The sequence below is a fragment of the Hipposideros armiger genome, unplaced genomic scaffold (assembly GCF_001890085.2).
Source record: "Hipposideros armiger isolate ML-2016 unplaced genomic scaffold, ASM189008v1 scaffold_481, whole genome shotgun sequence".
NCBI lineage: Eukaryota > Metazoa > Chordata > Mammalia > Chiroptera > Hipposideridae > Hipposideros > Hipposideros armiger.
Window position 1 is genome coordinate 557,245 of NW_017731831.1, and position 26,912 is coordinate 584,156.

The window sequence follows — 26,912 nt, forward strand, 5'->3', positions numbered from 1 at the left end:
CTCTGAGGCCAGGTTTCTTGATGAGGTGCTAGATTGGCAATGTGGACCTCAAAGTTACCTGAATTGAGTTTGTAAATCAGATGAAAAGGAAGGTAAGGTCAGCTGGCAACAGGGGAGATCAAAGCATGCCCCTGTATCTGGGGTGTTAACACCTTCTAAAATTTTCCTATCATAATTAAGGATTTCTCAGAAGATGAAAAGTAGAAAATTATCAAATATGATGTTTTTTAAAAATGTAGATCTATTTTCTGATTTTGTATAGGTTACTTGATCTCTCTGTAAAAATGAAATGACTATTAGCAAAATTAACTAGTTTAGGTCATGTTTGTCCTTATGCTTTTAGCTGAAATTACTTGTTTAGTTTAACTGCCATCTCCTAATTTCTTTTCATTTATTGCAGCCATGCTTTAAGTGTCTGAATTGTGTTTGCTTTGGAAAACCTCAGTTCCACTATAATAATGAATATATGCAAGCACTTTTAACTCAGGATATACGACAACATGGAATTTGGATGCTCTAAGTGACTATCTCCACGTCATCTCGTTTTTTTAATGCTGCACTAAGTAAATTATTTTCCACTCCCTCCCCAGCCCCAGCCCCACTGGCAATCTTGTTGCTCAAAGTCCAAATGTTTCCTGGACCTCTTCCTCCACTCCATCCTTACTCCAAACCGCCATCACCTCTCACCTAGCCCATTATAATGGCTGGATGACTCTCCGCTTTCCCTCCTGCCCTGACACTGCCTCCTCCACAGAGCAGCCAGGCCTTCTTAGAAAAGCATAAGATGCACCACTTCCCTGCATAAAATCCTACAGTGTCTGCCTATTGCTCCTAGAAGGAAATTGGAATTCCTCACCAGGCCTACAGTGGCCTGCAGGGACTGAGCATGTCCGCCCACTGCTGGGACAGTCTCCCAACCACTCACCACCTGGTGTCGGAGAACTGCTGCTGGTGTGGGGAAAACCATACACACTGGAATTGGTACCAGACTCCTAGCAAGTTACTGTCTTCACTCTCTGAACGTGTGCATGTGTGTTTGTGTGTACTGGTGTACTGTCTCACTCACGAGAATAAAAGCTCCGTGACAGAAGAAAACATGAATGCCTTATTCCCGCCACATTCCCAGAGCCTAGAATAATGCAGAATTTACACCAAACACCAAATCAATGTGTTGAATGAATGAATATCCATTTATAACGTAATCCAAGGAATTCCTCAGGGTATTTAAAGGACTGTGATTTTAAAAACATATTTTACAAAATAATTGCAAAACGAATAAAAAATTTAACAAGAGACCAAATATACCTAACTTATATGCAATTTCTAAGAATCCTCCTATTAATTTCATGAACAATAATTGCCCAAAACACAGCAGTTACCACAGAAAAATAACTATATATTAAGGTTAGAACATACATTGAAGATTCATACTAAAGGAATCATACGTATCTCTCAAACAACATAAGACATTATTCAAGCTTACCATGATTTCCTGTGGCTCTTATAACAGACCCGCTTAATGAGTCAACTAGTTATTGTTAAAATATGCTACTAGACAATTCTTCCAACTGGACCGCACGTATGGCCAAAGAAAACGGGGGATGTAAATACTGCTAAAATATTGTTAGTCATAATTAATCCATAGAATCTACCACATTTTGCATAAACTATGAATTACTACTTCATAGCTACTTTGTGAGCTAACAAATTCTTTCTAAATTGTGATCATTGTGTGTCCTATTGTTCTAAAAAGAAGGGGTAAATAGGTTTTATTTCAGCTTTATTTTCTTACAAACATCCATTTCAATACAGTCCTCAGGGAACATTTGTCAAATCCAGGATGATTCAGATAAAACCAAGCACGGTGCCTTGGACGCAGTACACATTCAATAAATTTCTGGTAAGTGAATTTAAAATGTGAGAAGACCTGAAAATATTACCATTGTAAGTGAACTTCTGTGATTTTAACAGCATTTAACATTAAATTTAAAATACCTCGGTGAACATCTGGACACTGGTTTCCTTTAAGGTGCTTGTCAGCTAAAAAGCATGAAGACAAAGATAAATTTGCCCAGTGGCGATGAGCGGAGTGGAGGATGGAGACCCTACACTAGAGGCAGGAGACAGCATGTACAGAGCATGAGGCAGCATGCTAGGTCTGGGGGAGCTGGGGCATATTTTGGAACACTGGAACAGGCTGGTGGTGGAGAGATGGAAAGAAAAGTAGAAGCCAGAACCTGGTTAACCAGAAGACTTAGATCTTACTCTTAATGCTGATGGGGAACCACCGCATGTGTTTATACAGAGGAATTACATGACATAGTCGTGTTACAAAATCACTCTTAGGCAACTGTGGAGAACAAACCCATGACTATTATAATCACCCAGGCAATTAACAAAGAGGGTCTGGACAACAGGCAAACATGATGCATGTGCTGACTTTCTCTATCTTTTATTGTGTACAGCAAGTTACTTCCGTCTCAGAAATGTCACACACATACATTTTTACTATTTAAACTCTTCTATCTATTCTCCTTTCCAACTCTTGGCCAGTTACTTTCCCTGGAATTATTTTTAAAAAACAAAAACAAAAACAAAAACTCTCTCTCACATAATTCATCCTTTCAAGAAATGTATCTGAGTACCTATTATATACCCAATACCTTTAGGAACTCAAGTTCCAAAATTGTTCCTATCTTGGTTCTTTTTGTGGGGGGAAAAACAATACAAAACAAAACCCACAAGCCATGCTGAGATAAAGCTCTGTCCTTTACGAATGTTATTTTCTTTTCTTTTTTCAGTCATTAATTTAGGTTCTCTGTACTCCCCACCCTTTGCCTATGAAGGAGGGCAACACAACTTCTAAAAAGACACAACTTTCATGACAACTTATATTCATCCCTCCCCAGATGACATCTGCAGCTTTCTAAGATACCCACTAGAAACGCAAACATAAATCTATTTTCTTCCATCTGGAGTATTTGTCTTCATACAAATGTATAAGAAAAGAGAAGCCATAATTTTTCTAGGTGAACCACATCATAATAAACTACAACCTTGAAAGTCTATCTTCTATCTTAGCCTTATTTAAATAATCTGGGTTTTTTTTCAAGCATCAGCATTCTGGTTTGAATTATCCTGTTTTTCTGTTTATTTTTAAATACTATTTTTCATGGTAAATGTCAATGTACTCTGTCCTCCAGATTGAACAGTTACCTTTGACTCTGATGAAGTTCATGAGCCAAAGCAACCTACCTGTACTTACAAATGCAGCTCTGAAACTGTACTGATTTATAATTGGGAAATTCCCCACACATAAAGGTGCTTGTGATAAGTGCCTGGTCTCTTATAACAAAATACAATTATCACTCTGGGTCTGGCTCTTCATCTGTAAGGTGAGTTTGGATGAAATGATTTCAAAGACTCCTTTGGGCTGTCAAATTCTAAGATTCAATACCCATGCAGCAGAATTCTGGCATAAAAGCACAATGTAGTACTCGTGTCTAGCTCTATTTCCATCTTGCTGGAGAAACTATTTTAATGCTCATCCAATCTGAGAAAGTAGGCTTTAATGTTAAAAAGAATAGCAAAATATATTGGCTATTAATTTTTCCCCTTGTAATAAAGGCTTCATAATTTACTCTTTCTAATTCAAAGTCTTGCTCAGCTTTGTTCCCCGGGACTAAAGTCAGCCTGTTTTTGTTCTCTGAGCTGCCAAAATTAACACTAAAGTTAAAATTATAGATGCCAATAAAATTACCACACGCACTAGATACCGTGACTCATAAAAATGGTCCAACATGACTGTAAAATATACAGTGGGCACAGAGACAATACAACTCTATTCTTTTCAACAAACTAGTCATAGAACTACTAATGTGCCAAGTTTTATCTTAAACACCCTTGAGCCTGGGGAAATCTTAGGCTCTCTTAGGTTCAAGTTTTCTGATGCAAAGTATTAGACAAATCTTCTGTTTTACAATTTAGTTCAATTTATGAACTCCAATTTTATGTATAAATGTTGTTCGGTTCTTTTAACAGACAGTCCATTACAATATTTTTTTAAAAGTTGTTCTAAAAAAACCCACACACATAGTCCCTTCTCATGCATTCTCTCATAGACTCTTACAGGGCAGGCATACAGATCCCATTAACTCACATGCTGCTATGTTTTAAGCTTCTTCTGTGAAGTCAAATTATTGAACTTGACTTTCAAATGTTTATATTTGAAATTTAAGAGAAAACTGGCATTGAAAAAAAAAAGGCACTTTTACCAATTTATGGTATGTTTGGTTTAAATGCCACTGATTTCAGAAATTTAAGGCTGAGCCCTCACTGCAATAGTTGATGGAAGGAAAGTTGACATAAAAAATAATTTTAGAACATTTAGAAATTCTATAACAGGTCCTCTCAAGTTTGCTAATGCTTTATTTCAACATTTGATGAGTCTCTTAATAAAGGTCCAATTCCTAAGCTATTATTTGAATAAATTGTTTTAATTCAAAAGAGAACATAAGTAAGAGGCTCCCATTAATAATATTATAGTTTATGGTGTCCATTAGCTATGGCTTACTAAGAAACCTTTACTGAGTGAGGTTAAATAAGAGCCAGAACGGTGGCATATGGTGTATGCGCGTGCGCGCGCGCGCGCGCGCGCACACACACACACACACACACACACACACACACACAATGGGTTATGGCCATCACATCACTTGAATATTTCTGCTTATCAGTCGTCTAATGTAGAGATGTCTAATGCAACCAAGTGAAATAACAAATCAATGGCTCATTGGTTTACAAAAGAAACCTATCATCTTCTCCAGTTCACAAGTTTTCATTTGCCATATTAGCTATTGCTCATGATACTGAGATATGACCACTGATAAACACACATCATAAGATAAGCAGAGACAGACAGGTCAGAAAAAGTGAAGGATCAGGTAGAGAAGGGCAATCAATAGACAGTGATGAGGGAGACCTCCTTAGCCAGGGAACCAACTCCACCATCATCAGGATGATGACTGACATCTTCTCTAATCACAAACATCTAACACTTTTGGACCTTTCTGCTATTGTAATAGATTTGTAGCTGGAAAGTTAAGATGGAAACATGAGCCATCAGGCCAATTACATGCTTCAAACCTTTGTTAAGGCTCCACATTATAACCCAAATGTGATATGTGTTAGGCACTATGGAATAAAACCTAGCAGAGTGCTAGCCCATAGCAGGCACTCAAGTTTGTTGAATAACCAGGTACTATACATATAGACAAGGCAAGGTAAGACCGTTAACTGCCAAGATGTTAACCAGCTGCCACCTTGCTCTCTAGTCCCTCATCCAGGACTAAGTTAAAGCCATTTATTACCAAGGATAAAATCATGATGAAATACCAGTCCTGGTTGACAACTATTAATAATGATCTCTCAGATGTCAGGCCATTCTGTAATAAGTGACTCATAAGTGTGCCTGTGTAATATAGTGCATTCCTTTAATTTAATAAAAATGCATTACGTAGAATGGACTCTAAATCCCTATTTTACTTCTCTTCCTTCTCCATTCTGTATCAAAACTTAGCCTAACACTAGAGATATTTTAGATGTTCCAGTTTCCATTGATGGCATGTCTCAACTATAGTTTAATAAATCAGTCTAGAGTCTCCAGGGTCATCCTTGCCCCCTCTTTAAAAGTTAGAATCATCACAGCTGTTTTTCAAAATTGTGTTCTTTGCTCCATCAGTTTAGGTATCACAATGATACTGTGACTAATGTCTGTAAAATAGAACTGTAATAGAACAAGAAGCCCTAATTAAATACAGTCCAAACATGTATATGTTGATGGTTCCCAAATTACAACAAAATTACACTGAATGGCTACAACTGACACCCGAACAATTGAACACCCTACCACCCCTTCAAATTGCCACAAAGGTTGTTACGAAAAAACTACAAAACTGTATATAGGGATGGAAGAATACAGAGGGCAGAACAGACGCACAGAGAAAACTCCCGACTCACTGTACTAAGAAGTCACTTTTCTCTCCAAAATGTAGTCAAAACCTTCAGTTCAGGGCCCAGTTCTGCTCATTAGTTGTGCGAATTGTTTCAAGTTATTTAATTTTTTGAGTCTCAATTTCTTCTTTTATGAAGTGTACATAGTGATGTTTACTTCATAGTTATTGAGGGGATTAAATGAGATAATTGGATGTGAGTGCTTACACTGTCCCTGAGACCTAATCACTATTTAATAAATAGTAGTTAGTACTAAAATTATCTTCCCCAAGCCTATCTAAATTTGTTCAATTTACTCTTTTATGGTGTTTGAATTTCTACCAATAGGAAAATCGTTTGGTCCTAGGAAGAAACCTTTTTTTAAAAAACAGAAACATCTGTGGGAAGGCTAAGAGGGCAATGGTCTTTCTTACACTGGCATGAATTAATCAGATTGCTCACGTCTTGATTCTTATCTGTGAGCATGTGCATTGAATGAATGGAATATTTTGACTGGGAGGCAGAAAAGTTAGGATACACACACACACACACACACACACACACACAGCATTTGGGATATATTACTGGGCCAGGAGAGGATGGTCTTAAAAAAAATGGGAAACATGCATTACATACCGTATTTGCCGGCGTATAAGACGACTTTTTGGCCCTGAAAAATATGCCTCCAAGTGGGGGGTCGTCTTATACGCCAGGTACACTTCAAATAGACTGCCCATAGTGCTTGCCCCGTGCCATAGTGGCCTCCCGATGCCCGCCCACTTCATTCCACATACCGTTCAGGCATCAGCAGCGCTGCTGGGTGTATGCTCGGCTGTTATGCGATTTTGCTGTTATGCGATTTTACCACACTCGCAAAATCGCACACAGCCGACCATACACCCAGTATGATAGCGCAAAATCGCGAATCACGATTTATGTATATGTTTGATTACATACAGCCTTGTGACAGTTTTCCTGCATGTCATAAGCATTTGAATATAAATATAAATGTTGAAATCAAATCTGATATTGTTTTACCTTTTATTTGGTGTGTGGAAGGTGTGCGGAAGAGGGGGTAGTCTTATACGGCGAGTATATAACAAACTCTGTATTTTGAGTGGAAATGTTAGGGGGTCGTCTTATACGCCCAGTCGTCTTATACGCCGGCAAATACGGTAGGAACTTTGGAGAGAGACGGTCACTAGACGATGGGAAATAATATGGATAGAGTATCACAAGAATATCAAAAATATCAAAGAGAGTTGGTCTCTTTCAAAATTTTGACTGGGCCAATCTTTTACCTAAAAAAGAAAAAAGAAATCCAGCACTTAAGTAAGTACTCCTAGTACTTTAGTACTCTAGGAGTACTTAGTACTTAGTACTAGGAGTTAATTTCTGATGAAACCTGGGGTACTATTCACCATTCTGGTTTTCTCTTCTAAGGAAGCGTCCTGTAGGATTCAAAAAACAATCTCCCACACAAACTTTCAGAATTCACATACTCCTTTACTTAAGGATGGCTTGTCCAGTAATATTATCCTTCCTAATTAAGTAAACCATCGTCAATGTCCATAGCTAAGGGCCCACCTTCACATTTGTTCTTAACAATAACAATCCTTCACAAGCAGTGCAAGGCACTGTGTGTCACTGTATCTTAAGGTAAAAACAATCATCATTTCTATAATTAATGCATAACTCCTGAGATCTACCATAGCAATCTACCCCATGAAGATTCTTCAAATAAACAAAACAGATCATTCTCACCCTTTGTGACAAATTAACACACTTTTTAAACTGCCTCTTTCTTATCAACTCTTTACTGAGTAGTTTCCCTGTGTAGGGAACCACTAGGAGATGTGAACTGTAGAAAAAGGCACAAATCTTGATCCCTGCTTTCAATGAGCTTACAGTTTAGGTGGGGAAACCAAATATAAATGTAAATGTAAGCAGTTGTAACATATTCAAATTACTGTTTAAAACACCCTTAGAAGAGATATAACAAGAAAGTTCACAAATGACTAATTCTATTACAAAAATTTATTAATATATAATTATATATATATAAATACAGTAAAACCTTGGATTGCAAGTAACTTGGTTTGCAAGTGTTCCACAAAACAAGCAAATAGTTCGAATACATTTTAACGTGGTAAACAAGCGATGTCTTGTAATACAAGTAGTTTGTTTCCGGAACGAATTATGCTTGCAAACCAAAGCGTGTGTGTGTGTGTGTGTGTGTGTGTGTGTGTGTGTGTGTGTGTGTGTATAGAAAGAGAAATTAATTCTAGAATAGGACTAAAAAATGACCTCCAGTTCAGCGTAATCAGGGAGAGCTTTATGTGGGAGGGAGACTTTGAACAGGGTTATAAAGGATTGAGTAGAATTGATGGTTTCAGGGATATTATACTTGTTTAATTTTATTCTCAACATTCTATGCTTGTATTTTTCCTTACCAAACATCCTCAACTTTGCTCTGAAGACGCAAAGTGCATGCCCAAAGAAGAAACAGCTTTTGGGCCAGCTGAGTGACGCGATGGTTAAGAGCTGGTTTGGGACGCCAGAGGGCCCCGGTTCAGATCCCACATATGAGGGCCAGTGACACTGCCCTCTACAGCTAAGATGCTGAACGACAGCTCAACCTGGAGCTGAGCTGCCATGAGTCGCCGGCGACAGCGTAGGCTGCAGCCCCTGCCGGCAGTGGGTTGCCATGGGCTACCGTGTGTAGCCAGCAGCCAGCGTGAGCGGCCACAGCTGCCATGAGTGGCCGTCCAGAAGCCGGTGACTGATCTGCCTCCTTGGGAAGAGCACAATGATGGTGCCAACTTGGGCCAGTGAAGCAATGTCCTCCACAACTAGACTGAAGAACAAAAGGACAGCAACTTGTCTGTTCCCCTTCTCCCAATTCCCCAGCACTGTTCCCATCCCCCCAATTCCCCAATAAAAATCTTTAAAAAAAGAAACAGCTTTGACAATGAAGGGACACATGCTTTCTTTCTTTCCATGAACAGGTGACGTATGGGGATGAATATGAGAGCAAAGAGAAAAAGAGATGTTCAAGGGGTCTATCCCATATATAGTTTGCATTATTTTTAAATGTTCTCATTATGATTACAAATTACATAAGGAATTTAACAGTCTCAGAAATATCTTCAATCAAAAAATGTGCTAAACCTATAAATTTGATGAGGTGGTAAAACCATGCTTTTCAATTTGCCAAGTTTCACTTTGGAAACATAGCATGTAATGTACTTTTGAGGACCAAACTTTAGCGTCTCACTATTTTAAAAAATTAAAATTAAAAAACAACTAAAGGCTTTTGTGTTAAAAGCCCATGGATGTTGTAAGAAAACAGCTCTGCCGTAATCTGAACCCTCAAGCAGACTACGATGAAATATGCGTACTTCCTTCGTGGTTAATAGCAGCCTTGATAGGATGGTAGTAGTGTTGGAAGCAGTCCTGAGCAAATAAATCAGGCTTTCTTGGATTTTAGTGTGTTGCATGTAGGTTAAACAGGACAAACACCATACCACATTTCAGGGGCTGGATTAATGGAGAAGAAAAAATTTCAAATAATATTTACTGAATGCCTCCATCAGAGGAGTGAACAAGATATCACAGCTGATGGAAATCTGACGCCGTTTAATTATTTCCTATTTGCAAATCCTACAGCTGTCTGACTTTTCAGTTTGGAGGTGCCTCTCTGGGACGAAATCCTGCTGGTGAGGTTGCATCTGGAGGGCAGCCTACAGAGGGGGCACTTCGACTGCTCAAGATTGAGGAGGCAGGAGATTATAACAGCAAGACCACTTTTCAGAGGATAGTGCACCCTCATCAAAAGGGCTGGAAACATTTTACCATATTCCTTTGCACACAACCACTCTTGAAAGAAAAGCAGGGGCAACCTACCTGACCCTTTCTGGACTGGCTCCATCCCCCAGGTAGCTTTGACGCTAAAGCCTGGTGCATGCTAGGGGTTTGCATCCAGGCACAAGAAGGAGCCAGTAACAGAAACGGACGTCCTAGAATCTGGAATAAGAAGAAAGAGTAAACTTTCGAGTAATAATATCCGAAATGAGCATTTCAGATTGGCGACTGAGGGCCCGTGGAACACAAACAGGAATCTGGTACTTTACCTTCGTAGATCTACTTTAAAAAAAATGAGTTCCAGTACTCTCAGCTCTTCTTAAAATTCAGGGCTTGTGATACGGGTATCGGTTCAGTTCAAAAGCTGGCAAAAAGCACCTTAAAAAGGCTTTGTGAATGTACTTTGCTGATAACAGTTTTAGGGGGAAAAAAAATCCTCTTTACCATTCTTTTATCCTAGTTGCATGGAACGGCTGGAATCATGTCCCATGCCTATCCCATCTATCACAGCCACTTGCACTGAGCCAACATCCCACTGCAGTGCCTCGGGAATCTGCAGTGTCACTCCTCTTCTGCCTGGCTCTCTGCAAAGTGAAGTCATAGGGACGGATCAGCCAACCTGACTTCTCACTACCCTGCCCAGAATCCTTTGTGAACTGAAATGAGTCATCGCTCCAAGAAAAGCTACAGCTTCGGGTGTGTGTGCAGGCTCCTTTGTCTGTGCGCTGCAAAGATGTAGGGCTGGGAATGTACCCCAGGCCCAGGGCTGCAAAGGGGCGCATCCTCCTCTCCAAGGGGCCCAGGTCCCCTTGCATGCATTAGCACCGACGCTTATTATTTTAATCATTAAAACAGGAAAAAGGGCACATACCTCCGGATGCTTGAAGAAAAAAAAACACACACATTAAAATGGATCTAGCGTCATATACTCACCAGTCCGTAATTATAAACCTGACACATTCTCTCTCTCTCTCTTTTTTTTTAAAGCTGGCTTTTCATTGTAATGAAGGACGACTCTCCCTCCTGTGTGTAACAGGCGGTTCTACTGTACCCTGGATCAAAGTTTAGCTGCAGTGAGCTATTTGTCATAAATTCCAGTTGCCGTGCAAGTCCTGGCAAGCCTGGGTCTCATCATCACCGACACACAGCCGTCAGGCTTGCAGCAAAGGCAGCCCGCAGACCGCCAGCCAGCCAGTGCAGCTTTTGCTGCCGCCGTGAAAGGCGGCGTTGGGAATGAGGTCACTATGTCAGGAACTCGTTCTCAGCGTGAGGTTCTCCTGAGCTCACAACTCAAATCTACAGAGTGGAACAATTCATAGGATTTTTAAAATCTCTACTTCATCAGCTTTTAAAAAAAAAATTCTGTGTCTGAGATCAGTAAGGCAAAAAAAATCAATTACACATCTATGGAAAAATGTCCTTTCCTTGCACTGTTTATATGGCACCACACTCGTTATCAGCACCACGCTGAACAGCTCCTGCATAAGCACATGTACATACTGTATTTACACACACACACACACACACACACACACACACACACACACACACACACACACAAATCCAACACAGAGGAACTTATTTCAGTAGGCTCACAGAGAAAATTATTTGTCTCTAGAGGACGAGAAAGAACACATCAACATCTCAAGAGGAAAAAAGGGTGGGAGTTGGGAGAGAGGAAAGAATGATAGGAATATCAGCAATCGCATTAAAACCAGGGAAAAAATGGAGTCCGAGAGGAAAAGAATAATTCAGAAAGAAATGAATTCTGTTGCCCAAATCTCCCAAAGCCTCGCACTATCTCCATTCAGAAACCAAATAGATACCAGTCAATTAGCCCATATTCAGAAACCAAACAGATTTGGTAGCAAAGGATGTTTGCACAACTAGTTCTCCCATGACTTCATGAATACAGTAGCTAAGTTACGATGAATACACAATACAGGGCACAACCAGAGCCGGCGAGTGCAAAAATGTCATGGATCTCTCAGTAAGACTATCCTCAATCTCCCCAAGCTAAAATCCCACCAGAATCATGTCCTCTCTTAACTCCTGTGACTTAGCCTGTCTTTGCGCACTTCCGCCCACAGAGCTCTGGCCTCTTCCACGCCAGTGCACATCCTCTGGTGTAACCCTACACAATGATTCCCGTTCTGCCCCGAAAAGCGGGAAAAACGTATAATCCTCTTCTGCCGGATATCTCACCCAGTATCTACAAATAATAACCCAGTCCCTACATACCAAATCACCTTGTCTCTAGTTGCAAACAGTTTGGGACACTCAATAAGCACGTACACTCTATGTTCATTCATTGATCAATGGACACATTTGGTCTCAGCATTATTACATAAAGCCTCAGACCCTGCAACCATCTGACACTTCAAATCCTATACCCTCATGGTTTCCATCGTTTGGTCCTGCTGTTGGCATATCCATGTCCCTCTTCAAATGTTATAGGAAGAACCAGACATATGCTAGCTGTGTTCTCCCCATGGCAGTATCACCTCCCTGGCTCTGGATTCTATATTCACATATGGTCTAAGACTACAGTAAGTGTTTGGACTATTGTGTCACACTGTCAACCCCCAGAGAACTTCTGCACATGAACAGCTATTAAATCAGGTCTCATCTATGCAGTTAAAAAAACAAAACAAAACAAAACACTTCATCAATGATGCCTTATAAGTTTTATCAGAAATGGTTTGTTCTTGATTTTCTCTCCCAATGTAGTATTTCCTCTCATCTTTTGTGCCTCCTAGGTTCTCATCCATGCCGTAGACTAAACCTGCAGCCTGGCACCAGGGTGTCCAGCCACAGCAGCTCAGCTTTACTCAACTCTCTTTGAGTTTGGTTGTGTCATTAGTTATAAATCCACCTAAATCCACCTAATTCAACCCATTCCTGTCAAGCACAGTCTGAGGCTAGAAGGTCAGAAAGTGTGCCTGTCAAACACCTGCACCTTAAGAATGCAATGATGTAATTATATAACAAATGGGTTAAAAAATCAAAATCTAAATAGAGATATCTTTAGCTCTGGCAATTGAAAAGCCTCTGAGGAAGCGCTAGGTCACTGGACCACTTCTTGATAGCTAAAAACTCAAGTCTCCTCTATGATATAGAAAAGGTTAAACAATAGATAAAGAAAAAACAAAACAAAACCCAAATACTCAAAGAGAAGGAATGGAAAAATACAAAGAAAAAATGTAGTCCAATTTTCTAATATCTGAACATACATGTTTCTATTTATGTTCCTATTATGCACATATACAGAAACTCATCTAAACTTTACAAGGAACCAATTAAGTAAGGTTCTTATTCCCATTGAAAAAAGAGATTAACTGCCTTCCTCAGGTTCCCACAGCTGGTCAGTGGCAGAGACAAGATCTGAATCAGGGTCAGGAGGCCCCAGAGTCTGTGCTTCCAACCACCACACATACTGCCTGTCAACTATTATAATAAAATAACCACTAGTGGGCCGGCTGGGTGGCGCAGTTGGTTAGAGCACGTGCCTTTAACAACAAGGTTGCCGGTTCGACTTCCGTATGGGATGGTGGGCTGCACCCCCCTCACCCCCCCGCAACTATAATAGATTGAAAAGCGGCAACTGGACCTGGAGCTGAGTTGCGTCCTCCACAACTAAGATTGAAGGACAACAATCTTAGGAGCTGATGGGTCCTGGAAAAGCACAATGTTCCCTTCCCCAATTCGCCAACACTGTACCCTTCCCCAGTTCCCCAATAAAATCTTTAAAAAATAATAATAATAAAATAAAATAACCACTAGAAACAAAAACTCTTTAAAAACCAATAGCTCAATTTTTAAATCTAAGTTGAAGCCCATTCACTTTGTTAGCACATGAGGCCAGTGACATTCAGTCATAGGCTGGTTCCCTTTAGTAGCAGAGTTTGCCCAGCTCTACAACCCCTGACAGACTGCCCTCCAGCCTCAAGCCACAAACTATAATTAAATGACCATGCAAATGAGAGTAATTGATCAAAACCATAACCATACGCTCATGTTGTGGTCCTACCAATAGCAAGATGAGTTTTAAAATGGACACCCATTTGCCTCCACTCAGAAATAAAGGTGAGAAAGATGCTGTGATGTTTTAGATATCAGTCTCTAATGGAAAGATTAGCTCAAGAATCAACTAAGACATAATTAGCAGTCTCCTCCTCTCCCTGGTGCTTCTTGCTCCTTTTAATAACAGTGTCAGTGTTACAGTAAAGCTTTACAAACATCATATAGAATATCGCAGAGGTTATTTGCTCATTTGACAAGATGTGGGCAGAGGTGCTTGGCACTTGACTGGTTCCGTGGCAAAAGATTAAATAGTAGCACCATATAGTAACACAGTCATGCAGGATCTTTACAAAAAATGCTTTGATGACTAATAGTGTAGCACAGTCTTTGAGCTATTGTACTTGATAAAGCAGAGAACAATAAATACCCTTAAATCAATTAAAAATATTTACTGGGTTCCTAACTGCAAATGTTTAAGACACTGTAGATCATGCAGAGTCCATACATTGGTACACGAAACTTTTTCACAAACCAATGACATGGTCTCTGCTCTCATGGAGCTTATAGTGTCCTTGAGGAGATATTAACACATAAAAATCACAACGAATACAAGAGAGAGTTTGTCTAAAGGAAGGAACAGGTAACTGGCACCCCTAAGAATTCAGGAGAGAACCTGGGCTGAAGCAGTGAGGAAAGGCTTCAAGGGAAAGGCAAATTTGTTCTAGAATCTGGATGGGTGAAAGAAAAGAGAAAGGGCATACCATAAGTTAAAACATAGGCTCCATAAAGAGAGGGGTTTTGTGAGCTCTGTGTTTACAAATGTATTCCTGAAAAGTACCTAGCCAATGGTAGGCACTAAATAAAATATGTGCCAAATGAATGAATGAATGAATGAATGACCTGGAAAGAGGAAGCAGGAACCAAGGTTTGGGGTTACTGATGGGAGGGAGGTGGGGGAACATGGTGTGGGACAGCCTGAGGCAGAGGGTTTACACTGGGGAGTAGAAGGAGAGGAGGCAAGGAGAGTGGCCAAAGATCCGATTAAGAACAGTCTTTAATGGATAAGAGAAGATCCTACCTTATATTTGCAATGAATTTCACTTGGCATGTGTTATAGCCATTATTTATTCTGCTCCCTAAGAGGCACTACCCCTGCCTGAACCCTGTGCTCTTCAAAAATAAGTAAGTAAAACCCTGGATTGAGAGTAACATGGTTTTGTGAGTGTTCTGCAAGACGAGCAAACATTTCTAATACATTTTAACATGGTAAACGAGCGATGTCTTGCAATATGAGTCGCTTGTTCCCGGAACGAATTACGCTCGCAAACCAAGGTATCACTGTATTTATAAGCTTATGTCAGCTCATTCGAGAGAAGTATGTTGACTGGATGGTCAATGCTGCTTCCCCAAGGAACTTCCCTCCTGCCCATCAATGCGCAGAAGTATGCGATGCCAAAACTCTCTTCCATTGGCAAAAATGTAACAATAGGGGAGACAAAAATTCTAGTCTGTAGCAATATTACACTAAACCTACCCTAATTCAATGTAGTTCAAGTCAACAAACATTTATTAAATACAACATGTAAGACACTGCTTGTTGCTGAGGTCAGAAGAGGACGAAGTCACAGCATCCATCCTTACAGTTTTCATCAACATCTGAGTCATTCTCTGAGTCATTCTAGGGAGAGAGGGAAAGGGTACCATGTGAACAAAGAGAGACAGTATTTGTGATATAAGAGAGAGATGGCAAGAAAGCATGGCGGGAATTGGGCAGCACTTCAGGAAAGAAGTGGCAATTGAGGTGGGCCCCAAAGACGGGTAAGTAAAGGAAGAGGAAGAGACAAGTTCAGGGTGTCTTTCCAGGCAGTGAAGAAACAAAGTGGGTTAGAGACTACAGGATGTGCTGGAGAATAACTGGCTACTGGAGAATAACTTCATATGGTAGGATATATGAAGGAGATAGGTGGAGATTAAGCCAAAGAGTCCGTCAGGCTGAGATAAGATTTTGAGGAACATGAAATTGTAGGATAAAGACAGAAAAACATTCAGGGTTTTTACAAGGGCGCTGCTGAGGCTCAAAGTGTAGGCAATAGGGTATAGGATGCATCCAAAGAAGAAGAAAATTGCTGAGACCAGGGCAGAGCCTATTGTGAGATACTAAACAAGATGCCGAGAGTGCTTAAACAAGAAACAGAGCGTGGCATGGAGATGGGAGATGCTTTTCTGTTTCACAAAGGGACTGTCCAAAATTCCCAGCATGAAATATTAGGATACTATCAGAAATGCACTTCCAGCAGCATCGTGAACACCTAACACTACTTGCCCATAATCTATCCAAAAGACTGTGCTATGGTGAGAGTCTTGACATTTGGAGTCATGCCCAGAGTAGAACAGTAGTTCAAGTTGAGAAATAAAGGGGAAAGGAGAAATCCTCTGAACAGAATTCTTGAACACCAATAATTGATTAGATTTTCCTGGTTGCACAAAAGCTGATAAAAAGGCACCAATTAAAAATTCAACAGAAGTGGTGTCAAAAACAGAAAGTTTCAAAGTTTTCAAGGTCTTCATAGCCCAGGATTTACTTAGCTGAATGTATTTTTGTTATGGTAGAAGAAATAATTTCAATTAAAGTTGGATTATATGCAATACAGTATAGGCTAGGAAACCAAGCATGTAAAGACCAAATGCCCTTGATATCTCTACAAGTATTAGCATCACTATAACAATGAAGTGAAGAACAGAGCTCTGTTCTGTGTTACTTACTAAAATTCTCAAAAGTCTTTGGATCGAATCAATTGTCATAGGATTGGGAACACAGAATGACATTTTAGAACTGCAGGAGACAATGAAAATCATCTAATATATTATTATTGGACTGAAGATAATCTTAGGGTCCAAATGGGAAAGACCTTAGGGTCCCAAGGTTACAAAACACTAGTTGCAAAGCCAGAACTGGCGTCCAGATCTCCGGATTCTCAGTGCAGACGTCTTTCCATTGCTCCACAATACCTTGTAAAATGTATTAACAGAAAATTAAACTCTAAGGCTTCTCCAGATACATTTTGGAGAAGATATTACAAATAAAGTAGGCAGATGTCCAATTTTCCATACTATACTATGGTATAAATTATTTTTCTGCCCTTAGTTCCTCTAATCAATGTCCAAAGAAGACAAGGAAATATGAAAGTGAAGTGAGAAAATCTGAGAGCCTGGGAGTTTTCAGTTAAAAAGACAGATTTTAAATTTGATGTTTTGATAATACATGGTAAGGAAAGTATGGGAAAGCATGGGAAAATGAGATGTCACCCTTCTCCATTATAATTTTATTACAATAGCATTTGGATTTGTGGCCTGTTCATGTCTAACCTCCTGACTGAAAACACAGCTGAGGCTATCTCAGATATTTCTACTTAGTATTTTCCACTGCAAAGGATGGTGATGGTATGCCCACAATATGCAGGAAAAGAAAATTCTGTTTGAATTTTGTCTTAATGCAAAAAATTTTTAAATTGTTCCCACTGAACACTATTCAACATTACTTTCCAAATTTTACAAGTGAACTGACCCTTTGGGCAGACTGTTCATGTTTATCCTGAGTTTGTATAAACCTGTAGAGTAGGGCCCCAGTCCCTGGAGGCAAATATGCCCCCAATTTGAGAAGCAAAAACTACATGTGAAAATATAGCTGAAAGTGGTATTTCCCAATTAGCTTTCAAAATTACCATCAGCATTTCTGTAGCTTTAGAGATATACCATTATTGAGTCCTAAGAGCTCTTTTGGCTGGAATTAGTTAGAAGGTCAAAGAGTGAAGAAACTGAATTATTTTATCACCGGCTTATTTAATTATGGCCAAGTTAGCCTGTATGGGGGTTGCATTCCTCCTCGGTAAGATGAAATCAGGAGAAAAAATATGAAAGTTGCAAAGGCTGCCATATTTTTTAAAAGGAGGCATATCTATAGAACTAACCTCTGACCTCAAGGTGCTTCCAATTAACTAAGGAATGAAAAGTAAACACACATGAAAAGAAGGTATCACAATACTTCCCCCCAAAACTATGAACACAAGGGGAAAACTTACTGCAAACTAAGTCCAGACGGAGTGTAAAGTAAAGAAATACTGGCCAAACATTTCCAGCACAACGTGGACGCCTGTGTGCCTGGGCCGCCTTCATATTTTTCACGGGCCCCAGTAGAACCCAGTTAGAAACGGTTAAGCCTCTATTTATTTAATCCAAGACACGCTTCAGGGAAGTGGCAGGACATTCAATGTGCTGCTTTCCTGACATTTCAACAGACCTTGAACTGATTCCTAATGTCTACTCTGACTGACCAGAACGTGAACAGGATTGAGACTGCACTTGCAGGACCTAAAACAGTGGCTGAAAACAGTGGTTTCAGCACCTAAAACGGTCAAATAATTGTTGACTAAACACACACACACACACACACATGCATGCATATATATATATATATATATATATATATATATATATATATATATATATATACACACACACACACACACACACACACACATGTGTGTGTGTGTGTGTGTGTGTATGTATATTTGGACTTTGGTATCTTCTACACACTCATTATCACAAACTTCTACTTATCCACTAACTTCTTTAGCTGACGTTAGGTCAATCCTCAGCAGCCTCTCCACACATCATCTCATGGAAGTTAGATCATACATCTTTATTAATAAAATGTTATAAAACAAGGGGGGAAAATCATAACATCCTGATGGCAAAAAATACAATCAGTCATATTCTCTTTTGTCTCTAAAATGCATGTCTGGGATCAAAGTGATTATACAACCACCTATATTTAACTTGAAGTTAATTTACATTAAATCAAATGAAAATTTTAGTTCCTCTATTTCCAGTGCACAATAGCTACACAGGCTGGTACTCATCATATTGGGCACAGCATATACAGAACATTTCTATCACCTCAGAAAGTTCAGTTGGGCGGTACTGATCTAGACAACCAATAAGCAATAACAAGAACATCAGATACCATTTACTTTCACCATGACAACCTATAGTTTTTTAAACATAATTTTTAAAAGTAACATATACAAAATCAAGACCTTTCTTCATGTACAAGTTTTAATCCATATGTAGATTTGTGTAACCACCATCAGAATCAGGATATAGTCAGATGTAGAAGAGTTCCATCACCCCAAAAAACTCTTTCATGATGCTCCTTACCTACCTCTCATCCTTGGAAACAACTGCTATGTTCCTTGTCCCTATTGTTTTGTCTTTACTGGAATGTCATATAAATGGAATCATACAGTATGTAACCTTTTGAGACTGGCTTCTCTCACTGAACACAATGCTACTGAAATTCATCTTGTTGTATGTACTAGAATCAAGATCGCTGGGTCACGTGGTAAGGGTGAATTTACCTTTATAAGAGATGACCGAACTATTTCCCAGATTGGCTATACAACTTTGCAATCCAATCAGCAATGAAGTTCTTGGAGATTTTTTGTTTCTTTCTTGAGATTCTCTGCATAGTCAATCATGTTGTCTGCACATTGGGACAGTTTAATTACAATTTATTAAGTCTTTTAGTTCTTTTTTGTTTTTAGGATTTTTTTTTTTTTTTTAGGAATTCCAGTATGATGTAGAACAGGAATGGTAAACGTGGACATCTTTGCCTTGTTCCCAGTCTTAAGGGGAGAGTATTCAGTCTTTATTAAGTATGATGTTGGCTGCAGTTTTTTAGATGTCCTTTATCCTAGGTTAAGGAAGTTGCCTTCTATGCCTACATTAAGAGCTTTTATCATAAATGTATGTTGAATTTTATCAATTGCTTTTTCTGAATCAATTGATATCATGTGATTTTTTTTCTTTAGTCTGTTAATATGGTGGATTACATTGATTTTCAAATGCTGAATTAGCTTTGCATTCCAGTGCTAATCCCCACTTGGTCACGGTTTATTATTCTTTTTATATATTGCTGGATTCAATTTGTTAATATTTTGTGAAGGATTTTTGCATCTATGTTTATGAGGAAAATTAGTCTGTAGTTTTCTTTTATTATATTATCTGTCTGGTTTTGGCATAAGGATAATGTTGGTTTCATAAAATGAGTTCGTAAGTGTTGCCTCCTCTTCTACTTTCTAGAGAAGTTCATGTCAAATTGGTGGAATTTCTTCCATAAATATTTGGTACAATTCTTCAGTGAAACTATCTGGACCTGGAGTTTGTGGTTTTGGGTTTCTTGGGGTACTATTTTAACTATAAATTAAATATATTTAAAGGATATAGGACTAGTCAGCTAATCTATTTCTTCTTGAGTGATTTTGATAGTATGTTCTTTCTAGGATTTGGTCTAGTTTATATAAATTGTTGAATTTGTGCACATAGAGCTGTTTGCGGTATTCACTTATTATACTTTTAATGTCTGTGGAGTCTATAGTGACATGCCTCTTTCACTCCTAATATTGATAATTTGTATCTTCCTATTTCCTTGTCAATTTGGCTAGATGTTTATCAATATTGGTATTTTTAAAGAACCGGTTTTGATTTCATTGGCTTTTCTCCATTAATTTTGCTTTCAAATTCATTGATATCTACTCTTTATTATTTTTCCTTCTGCTTGCTTTGCGTTTATTTTGCTCTTCTTTTTCTAGGTCCTTTAAGTGAAAGCTTATACTGTTCAATACAGATCTTTTTTTCTTTTCTAACATAAGCATTTAATCTATATATTTCCCTGCTAAGCCCTGCTTTGTCTGTTTCATATGAATCATGATATGTTGTATTTTCTTTTTTTTTTAAGATTTTTTTTATTGGGGTATTAGGGGGAAGGGAACAGTGCTGGGGAATTGGGGGAAGGGAAACAGACAAGTTGCTGTCGTTTTGTTCTTCAGTCTAGTTGTGGAGGACGTTGCTTCACTGGCCCAAGTTGGCACCATCATTGCGCTCTTCCCGGGTGAGGCAGATCAGTCACCGGCTTCTGGACGGCCACTCACTGCGGCTGCTGGCCGCTCACGCTGACTGCCGGCTACACATGGTAGCCCATGGCAACCCACTGCCACAGGGTCTGCAGCCTACACCGTCGCCGGCAACTCACAGCAGCCCATCTCCAGGTTGAGCTGTTGTTTAGCATCTTAGCTGTGGAGGGCAGTGTCACTGGCCCTCATATGTGGGATCCGAACCGGGGCCTTCTGGCATCCCAAGCCAGTTCTTAACCATTGCGCGGCCGGCCCTGTATTTTCATTTTTGTTCATCTCAAAATACTTTCTACTTTCCCTGAGACTTCCTCTTTGATCCATGGATTACTTAGAAGCACATTGTTTAATTTCCTAGTATTTGGGGGTTTATTGGTTATCTTTCTGTTGTTGATTTCCAGTTAAATTCCTTTATGATAAAATAACATACTTTGGGTTATTTCAATTTTTTTAACTGTTTTTCATTTTTTTTATGTCTCAGGATATCAACTATCTTTGTGAACGTTCTCTGAGGATTTGAAAAGAATGTATATCTGTTATTGTGAGGAGGAATATTCATAAAGGTCAGTTAGATCTAGTTGTTTGATAGTATTGTTCAGTTTTTCTATATCCTTATGGTTTTCTATCTACTTGTTCTATCAACTACTGAGACAGCCATATTGAGGTTCCCAACTATAACTACCCATTTCTCCTTTCAGTTCTATTTTATCTTATGTATTTTGAAGCTATGTTGTTAGGTACATACACTTTTAATATACTCTTAAAAAATTATTTGCTAAGAACACTTAACATGAGTTGTATCCTCTTAACAGATTTTTAAGTGTATGATACAGTATTCTTATCTACAGGCACTATGTTGTAGATCAGATCTCTATCTTATTCATCTTGTATAACTGAAATTTCATACATATTGATTAGAAACTCCTCATTCCCTGGCAACCACCATTATATTCTTTGCCTCTATGAGTTCGACCTTCTACATATCTCATATAAGTGGAATCCTGCAGTATTCCTCCTAAACCTGAAAGTTTGCATCTTTTATAAAATTTAGGAAGTTTTGGCCATTTATTTCTTCAAATATTTTTTCAAATCACACCAGAGATGTTAGATAACACAAACATTAGACATTTTTGGTATTGTCCCATACATCCTGAGTCTGCTTTTTTTCCCCCCAATCTTTTGTTTTCTGTTGATATTGGATGTTTTCTATTGATCTATCTTCAAGTCCACGGACTCTTCTATTCTTTCCATTCTGTTATTGAGCCCATCCATGCATTTTTAATTTTGGTTATCATCTATTTCAGTTTTAAAATGCCCACTTGGTTCTTCATTATATCCTCTATTCCTTTTCCACTCTTCCTTTCCATTCTTTTCAAGAGTGTTTAACCACACTTCTTGGGCCACAATTATATTAGCTGATTTAAAGGTTTTGTCTAATAATTCCAACATGTGACACCTCAGCATTGACAACTGTTGATTGTTCTTGCCCATACAAACTGAGATTATCCTAGTTCTTCACATGCTGAATAATTATGAGTAATGTAATTATTATGTTATAAGACTCTGAGTCTTTAAATCCTAAGAAAAAAGTTTATTAATTTTTTTCTTTTAAGAAGGTAGTCAACTCCAACTCGGCTAAGTTCAGGCTGCTATTTCCAAACCACCTTCCATTTGGTGTGATTTGAATGTCAGTGTGTTCAAAGCCTTCGCAATGCTATCTTGATCTGTCTCATGTGTGGACCATTCAGTGGTTGATCTGAGACCTTTGTGGTAGTCTAGTTGGTATCTCAGATCTCAAAGTCTTTGGAATGCTGCTTAGGGTCAGATCCACACATGCACAGCTCAGAAGCGAGCCCAGGGGTTCATACAATATTTTATGTCATAGTTCTCTTGAGCTCCCTCTCCTCTGTGATCTCAGCACTTCACAGTTCCCTTGGGCTCCCTTTCATGGTCCTTATGCCAGAAGGCTGGGACTTTAGTTTTCTTGCTCAGCCATATACTTCCAACAACTGTGTCTTGGTCTGCTGCCAAGCGGTGGGAGGACAGAGAGAAAGAAAAAAAGGTAATGGAATTCACCCAATACTCTTGGGATCACAGCTCTTCTCATCAGAGGAGCTGATCTATCTTCACAGTTTTAGATGACTGCCCAAACCCTACAGCTACTGTGCCTCCACAGGGCTGAGTATGGGTTACACAGGAGATAATAAAACACAAAGGAACAAAACAGTAAATTCCCCCATTCACTGTGAATGTAGGGGTCCCATTTCCAGCTCCTCAGGCCAGAGTGAAGAATTCTCTTGAAGATCTTCCTGTCCATACCAGTGTGTCCTACTGGGTTGGAGGCTACCTTTGAGTCTATGCAAGGTGATACCTGAGAGGGGAAACACAGGAAACTCACAACCCATCTGCTAATACTTGGAATTCTGGTCTCCTTCCCCAATCTGCCTGCTACCGTCAGCTTTTCAGCGCCCTCAGATGGCTGCTCCCCGCCTTTTGTCCAGGGTTCCAGCTACGTTCAGTAGGAGAGACAGGGCAGGGTGTATTTATTCCATCCTGCTCCAAGTGGAAACGTCTTTTTATTGCAATTATTTTTTACTGTTTAAATAACCATAATAATAAATAAATAATAAATAAGCACTGTTGATGATAGAATTAAATATGTTACCTGTTACCTTTGGTCTTTGTTTTCTTTTTGTAAAGATTTACTTTTATTTTAGGGTGTATTTAATTGAGTTTGTTTTTTTTAAATTATTTTAGTCTCATAAAGGTTTCATTTCAGTTCATCCATTTCCCACATACTAAACACCTCTTCCTTGCCTACCTCTGTGATAATGGTAGATAGACATGACTGACTAGAATTTACTCCCCCCTCCCTTTTTTTTTTTGGTCTTGGCCTCTTTGGCACAATATTTTCTTTAGAGTTACTAATGATTGTATTAGTAACGCTAATAGTGATTGACATGAGTGCTTCTCTTTCATTCCCCAAGTCTACCCTCTGGCACACGACTAATGAGCTTTGTCATGAGTATTAAATGGACCAGGAGAAATGAGGCCCCCACAGCACCCACAAACCAGGTCATTAGCATCAAATGTAATTATTGTGTTCATTGCTTCCTTTTTTTGTCCCTCTGTCTTGTATCTACACTACACATAGAGGAGTAATGGGTGCTTCAAAGACGCCCTCCTTAGGCTTGGCTGAGGCCGTTACAACTGAGAAGAGAAACAAATACGACTTGAGACTTTTACTTAAGTATGTTCGGTCCTACTCCTTTTACTTCAAAAAGTTGTCATCTGTGGTCCTCAGAGGTGTGTCACTCACATTTGTTCAGTATATGAGCATGATTAGCTTCTGTATGCTATCATCTCAAAAACAATCCACCAAAAGCAAAACTCTTAAACATTAAGAATTATGCTCCTAACCATAAATAACTTGACCCAAAAACTCTAATGGCCTTCTCACGGGGGTGGGGGGAGGTATTATCATATAATAGTTACATCAAAAAGAGCTCTCTGAAGACAATGTTTATATCACACAGATCATTCAGTATGGCGTAGCTAGGGCAGTCTAGTCATAGGACAGCAAATACCTGTTGAGCAAAAATCTTTAGTGAATAGCATGATGGGTAGGCAAGGAATATTTATAATGCTACTCTATTACGGAATAAAATCTAAAAGTCACATCTGCGGCATGAACAGATTTATTAGCAAAGGTTATGTATAATGGATAAACTTACCTACTCAGCCCAAATGAGGATTTTCATTCTGGCTACTAGCAGTAGCACTTTCATGGGGGAGAGAGTGACAGTAGGGAAGAAAGCCACTCAGCTAAAACCACTTCATGTGGATGCCCCCCCCACCCCCACCACACACTATTTGTGGGAGTCACCGAAACATTTTCCTTGAGCATCTGTGGTGACCACCCTTCCTCCTGCATGACTCCACCACGTACCCAAGGGGGTACACTTAGGCAAGGGTCTGATGGGAGAAAGTGATGTGCCTTGATTCATGGAATGGGACCCCAGGGGTTTCCCCTCAGAGACTGACAAGCTATACTTGACTGCTCTGTATCATGCAGCATTCTGAGGAGCTCCCCCACATAACTAACTGAGAAAGCACAGCTTTCACTGTCCCCTGTGACTGGGGAACCATTTAAAGTGAATTACGAGGGGTGACCGGTTAGCTCAGTTGTTACAGCATCGTGCTGATAGCACCAACCTTACCAGTTCGATCCCCACATGGGCCACTGTGAGCTGCACCCTCCTTAAAAGAGTCAACTAAGCTATTGTAGCATGAAAGCAACATGTAACCAATGACCATGGCTGTCCCCCAATAAAATAAAATAAAGTACTTAAAGTGAATTACGGTGTGGACATCTCTGATATGTAGTTAGAGGGCAAAGGCCACAGGAGATGTCTGAAATACACTCCACACCATTGTTTCCTGAAACAGCGAGAAATTATAAAGGGAGTAAAATCTGATTTCTACCTCAAACTGGGGACAGAAAATTCAACTGAAAACACACACACACACACACACACACACACACACACACACACACACACACACGGTTAGAGAGAGAGAACAGGAGAGAGCTGACAAGGTAGTATAAACTATTTTCTCACGTCTGGCGAAAGAACAACATGGCACAGTCTATACTGAGAGGGAGATGGGCGACTGATCAGCTCCTTTATACTTCAGTTTGTTTAGATCTGCAGTCCAAGATCAATAGTTTCCTCAACACCAGATACATAAATTTAACATCTTAAAACGGCAAACTCTTCTACATTTTAACTTTTATCCTTTTTCTTGCTGACAAATCACTGCCATACCAAGTTTTTTAACTTTACCATCTTTTTTTTTGCTAATGTCTTTTTCTGAGTAATGAATACACTGATGAAGGAAACTGTACTCTTAATGATCTTCTCAGATTAGTAAATTTTTCTGTGAATTAAAAAAACAATCAGTATGTCTGCCATGTTCATATTTTGAACACCGTCACATGTTGCACTATTCACCTTTTATCCCGTCTACTCTCATCCCCTCCCTAACCCAACCTAGTCTCAAGAAAGAAAAAAAAAAATGCCCTGGCAACAAAGGTCCTTTTGATAAATCAACCTGGGGGCACAAAGTGGTCCAGAAAAGTGTTAGTCTTTTCAGCACTGGGCTTGTAGCAGTAGAGGTGGCAGGATTTCTGTCTCCCGATCTGTCCTGGGCTGGTCACCTGGGAGCTGGGAAATGACAGCTGGACCAGTACTTCCCAAATGCTGGTTATATCTGTCTTTGCGTGGACCATTAGTTCAACAGGTCCATAATGTAAAGAAGAAAAAATCAGGACAACAAAGAAAATTTTTCATAAAGATAATTTTACTTGATTAAAAACTATATTTTACTATGCTCTTCTTCCCTTTAGTGTGTGTGTGTGTGTGTGTGTGTGTGTGTGAGAGAGAGAGAGAGAGAGAGAGAGAGAGAGAGAGAGAGAGAGAGAGAAAGTCCTTATTTTTAATGTTAATAGTCCTCTCATTTATGGTGATAATAGATGATATTTTTTAAAGTCCTTACTTGCCCAAACTAAGAGCTGGTGATCTTATGTTGGGCCACACAAATTTCAATGAAATGTTTTGGTGTGTGAAGTCCTAACATCTGAGAAGCCTTAGATTTGATTTCAGGCAAACAAGAGGAAGGGCAGAGGTATTTCCTGTCCTAACATACATCCTATAACCGTTCCCTACCCCATTTGTGATGTCCAGGGCTTTGAAAGCTAAGTGCTACTGACCCTGATATCTTCTTGATTAATGAAAGGCATTGTTTCCAGCTATTTAATCAGTGTGTACCAAACAATTTATTTTGTAACTGAATTGCCTCATTGTTTTTCCTTAAGCTTTGTCTTCTTTTTATCTTTTCCTGCTCTAAAAAAAAAAAAAAAAGATTGGACTTTTGGATTTCAATTTCTACTATTAACATTATTAAGTCAGTGGTTTAAAACTTTTAATGTTCTGTACTATTTTAGCACTAGATATTCCATGATCCAAAGTTGCTGATCTTTTTAATCCAAAACAGAGTTCTAAC

The 26,912-nt window shown here is 39.2% G+C and overlaps 1 protein-coding gene across 12 annotated transcripts in view; it reads right to left on the bottom strand.

Annotated features, from left to right (window-relative positions):
• Positions 1-26,912, bottom strand: part of STOX2 (storkhead box 2) — a 222,582-nt gene that overhangs the window by 35,196 nt on the left and 160,474 nt on the right. Inside the window, exons 1-2 of one of the 12 annotated variants that reach the window (XM_019666949.1) lie at positions 10,789-11,064; positions 9,898-10,017 (exon numbers count right to left, since the gene is read on the bottom strand). The exons of 9 other annotated variants lie outside the window; for them this stretch is intronic. In XM_019666949.1, coding sequence (XP_019522494.1) covers positions 9,898-9,922 — 25 coding nt within the window. In that variant the 5' untranslated portion in view covers positions 9,923-10,017; positions 10,789-11,064. Of the gene's footprint in view, positions 1-9,897; positions 10,018-10,788; positions 11,065-26,912 lie in introns of those variants that run through there. 2 more of the 12 variants (XM_019666948.1, XM_019666952.1) reach the window with 2 other exon arrangements.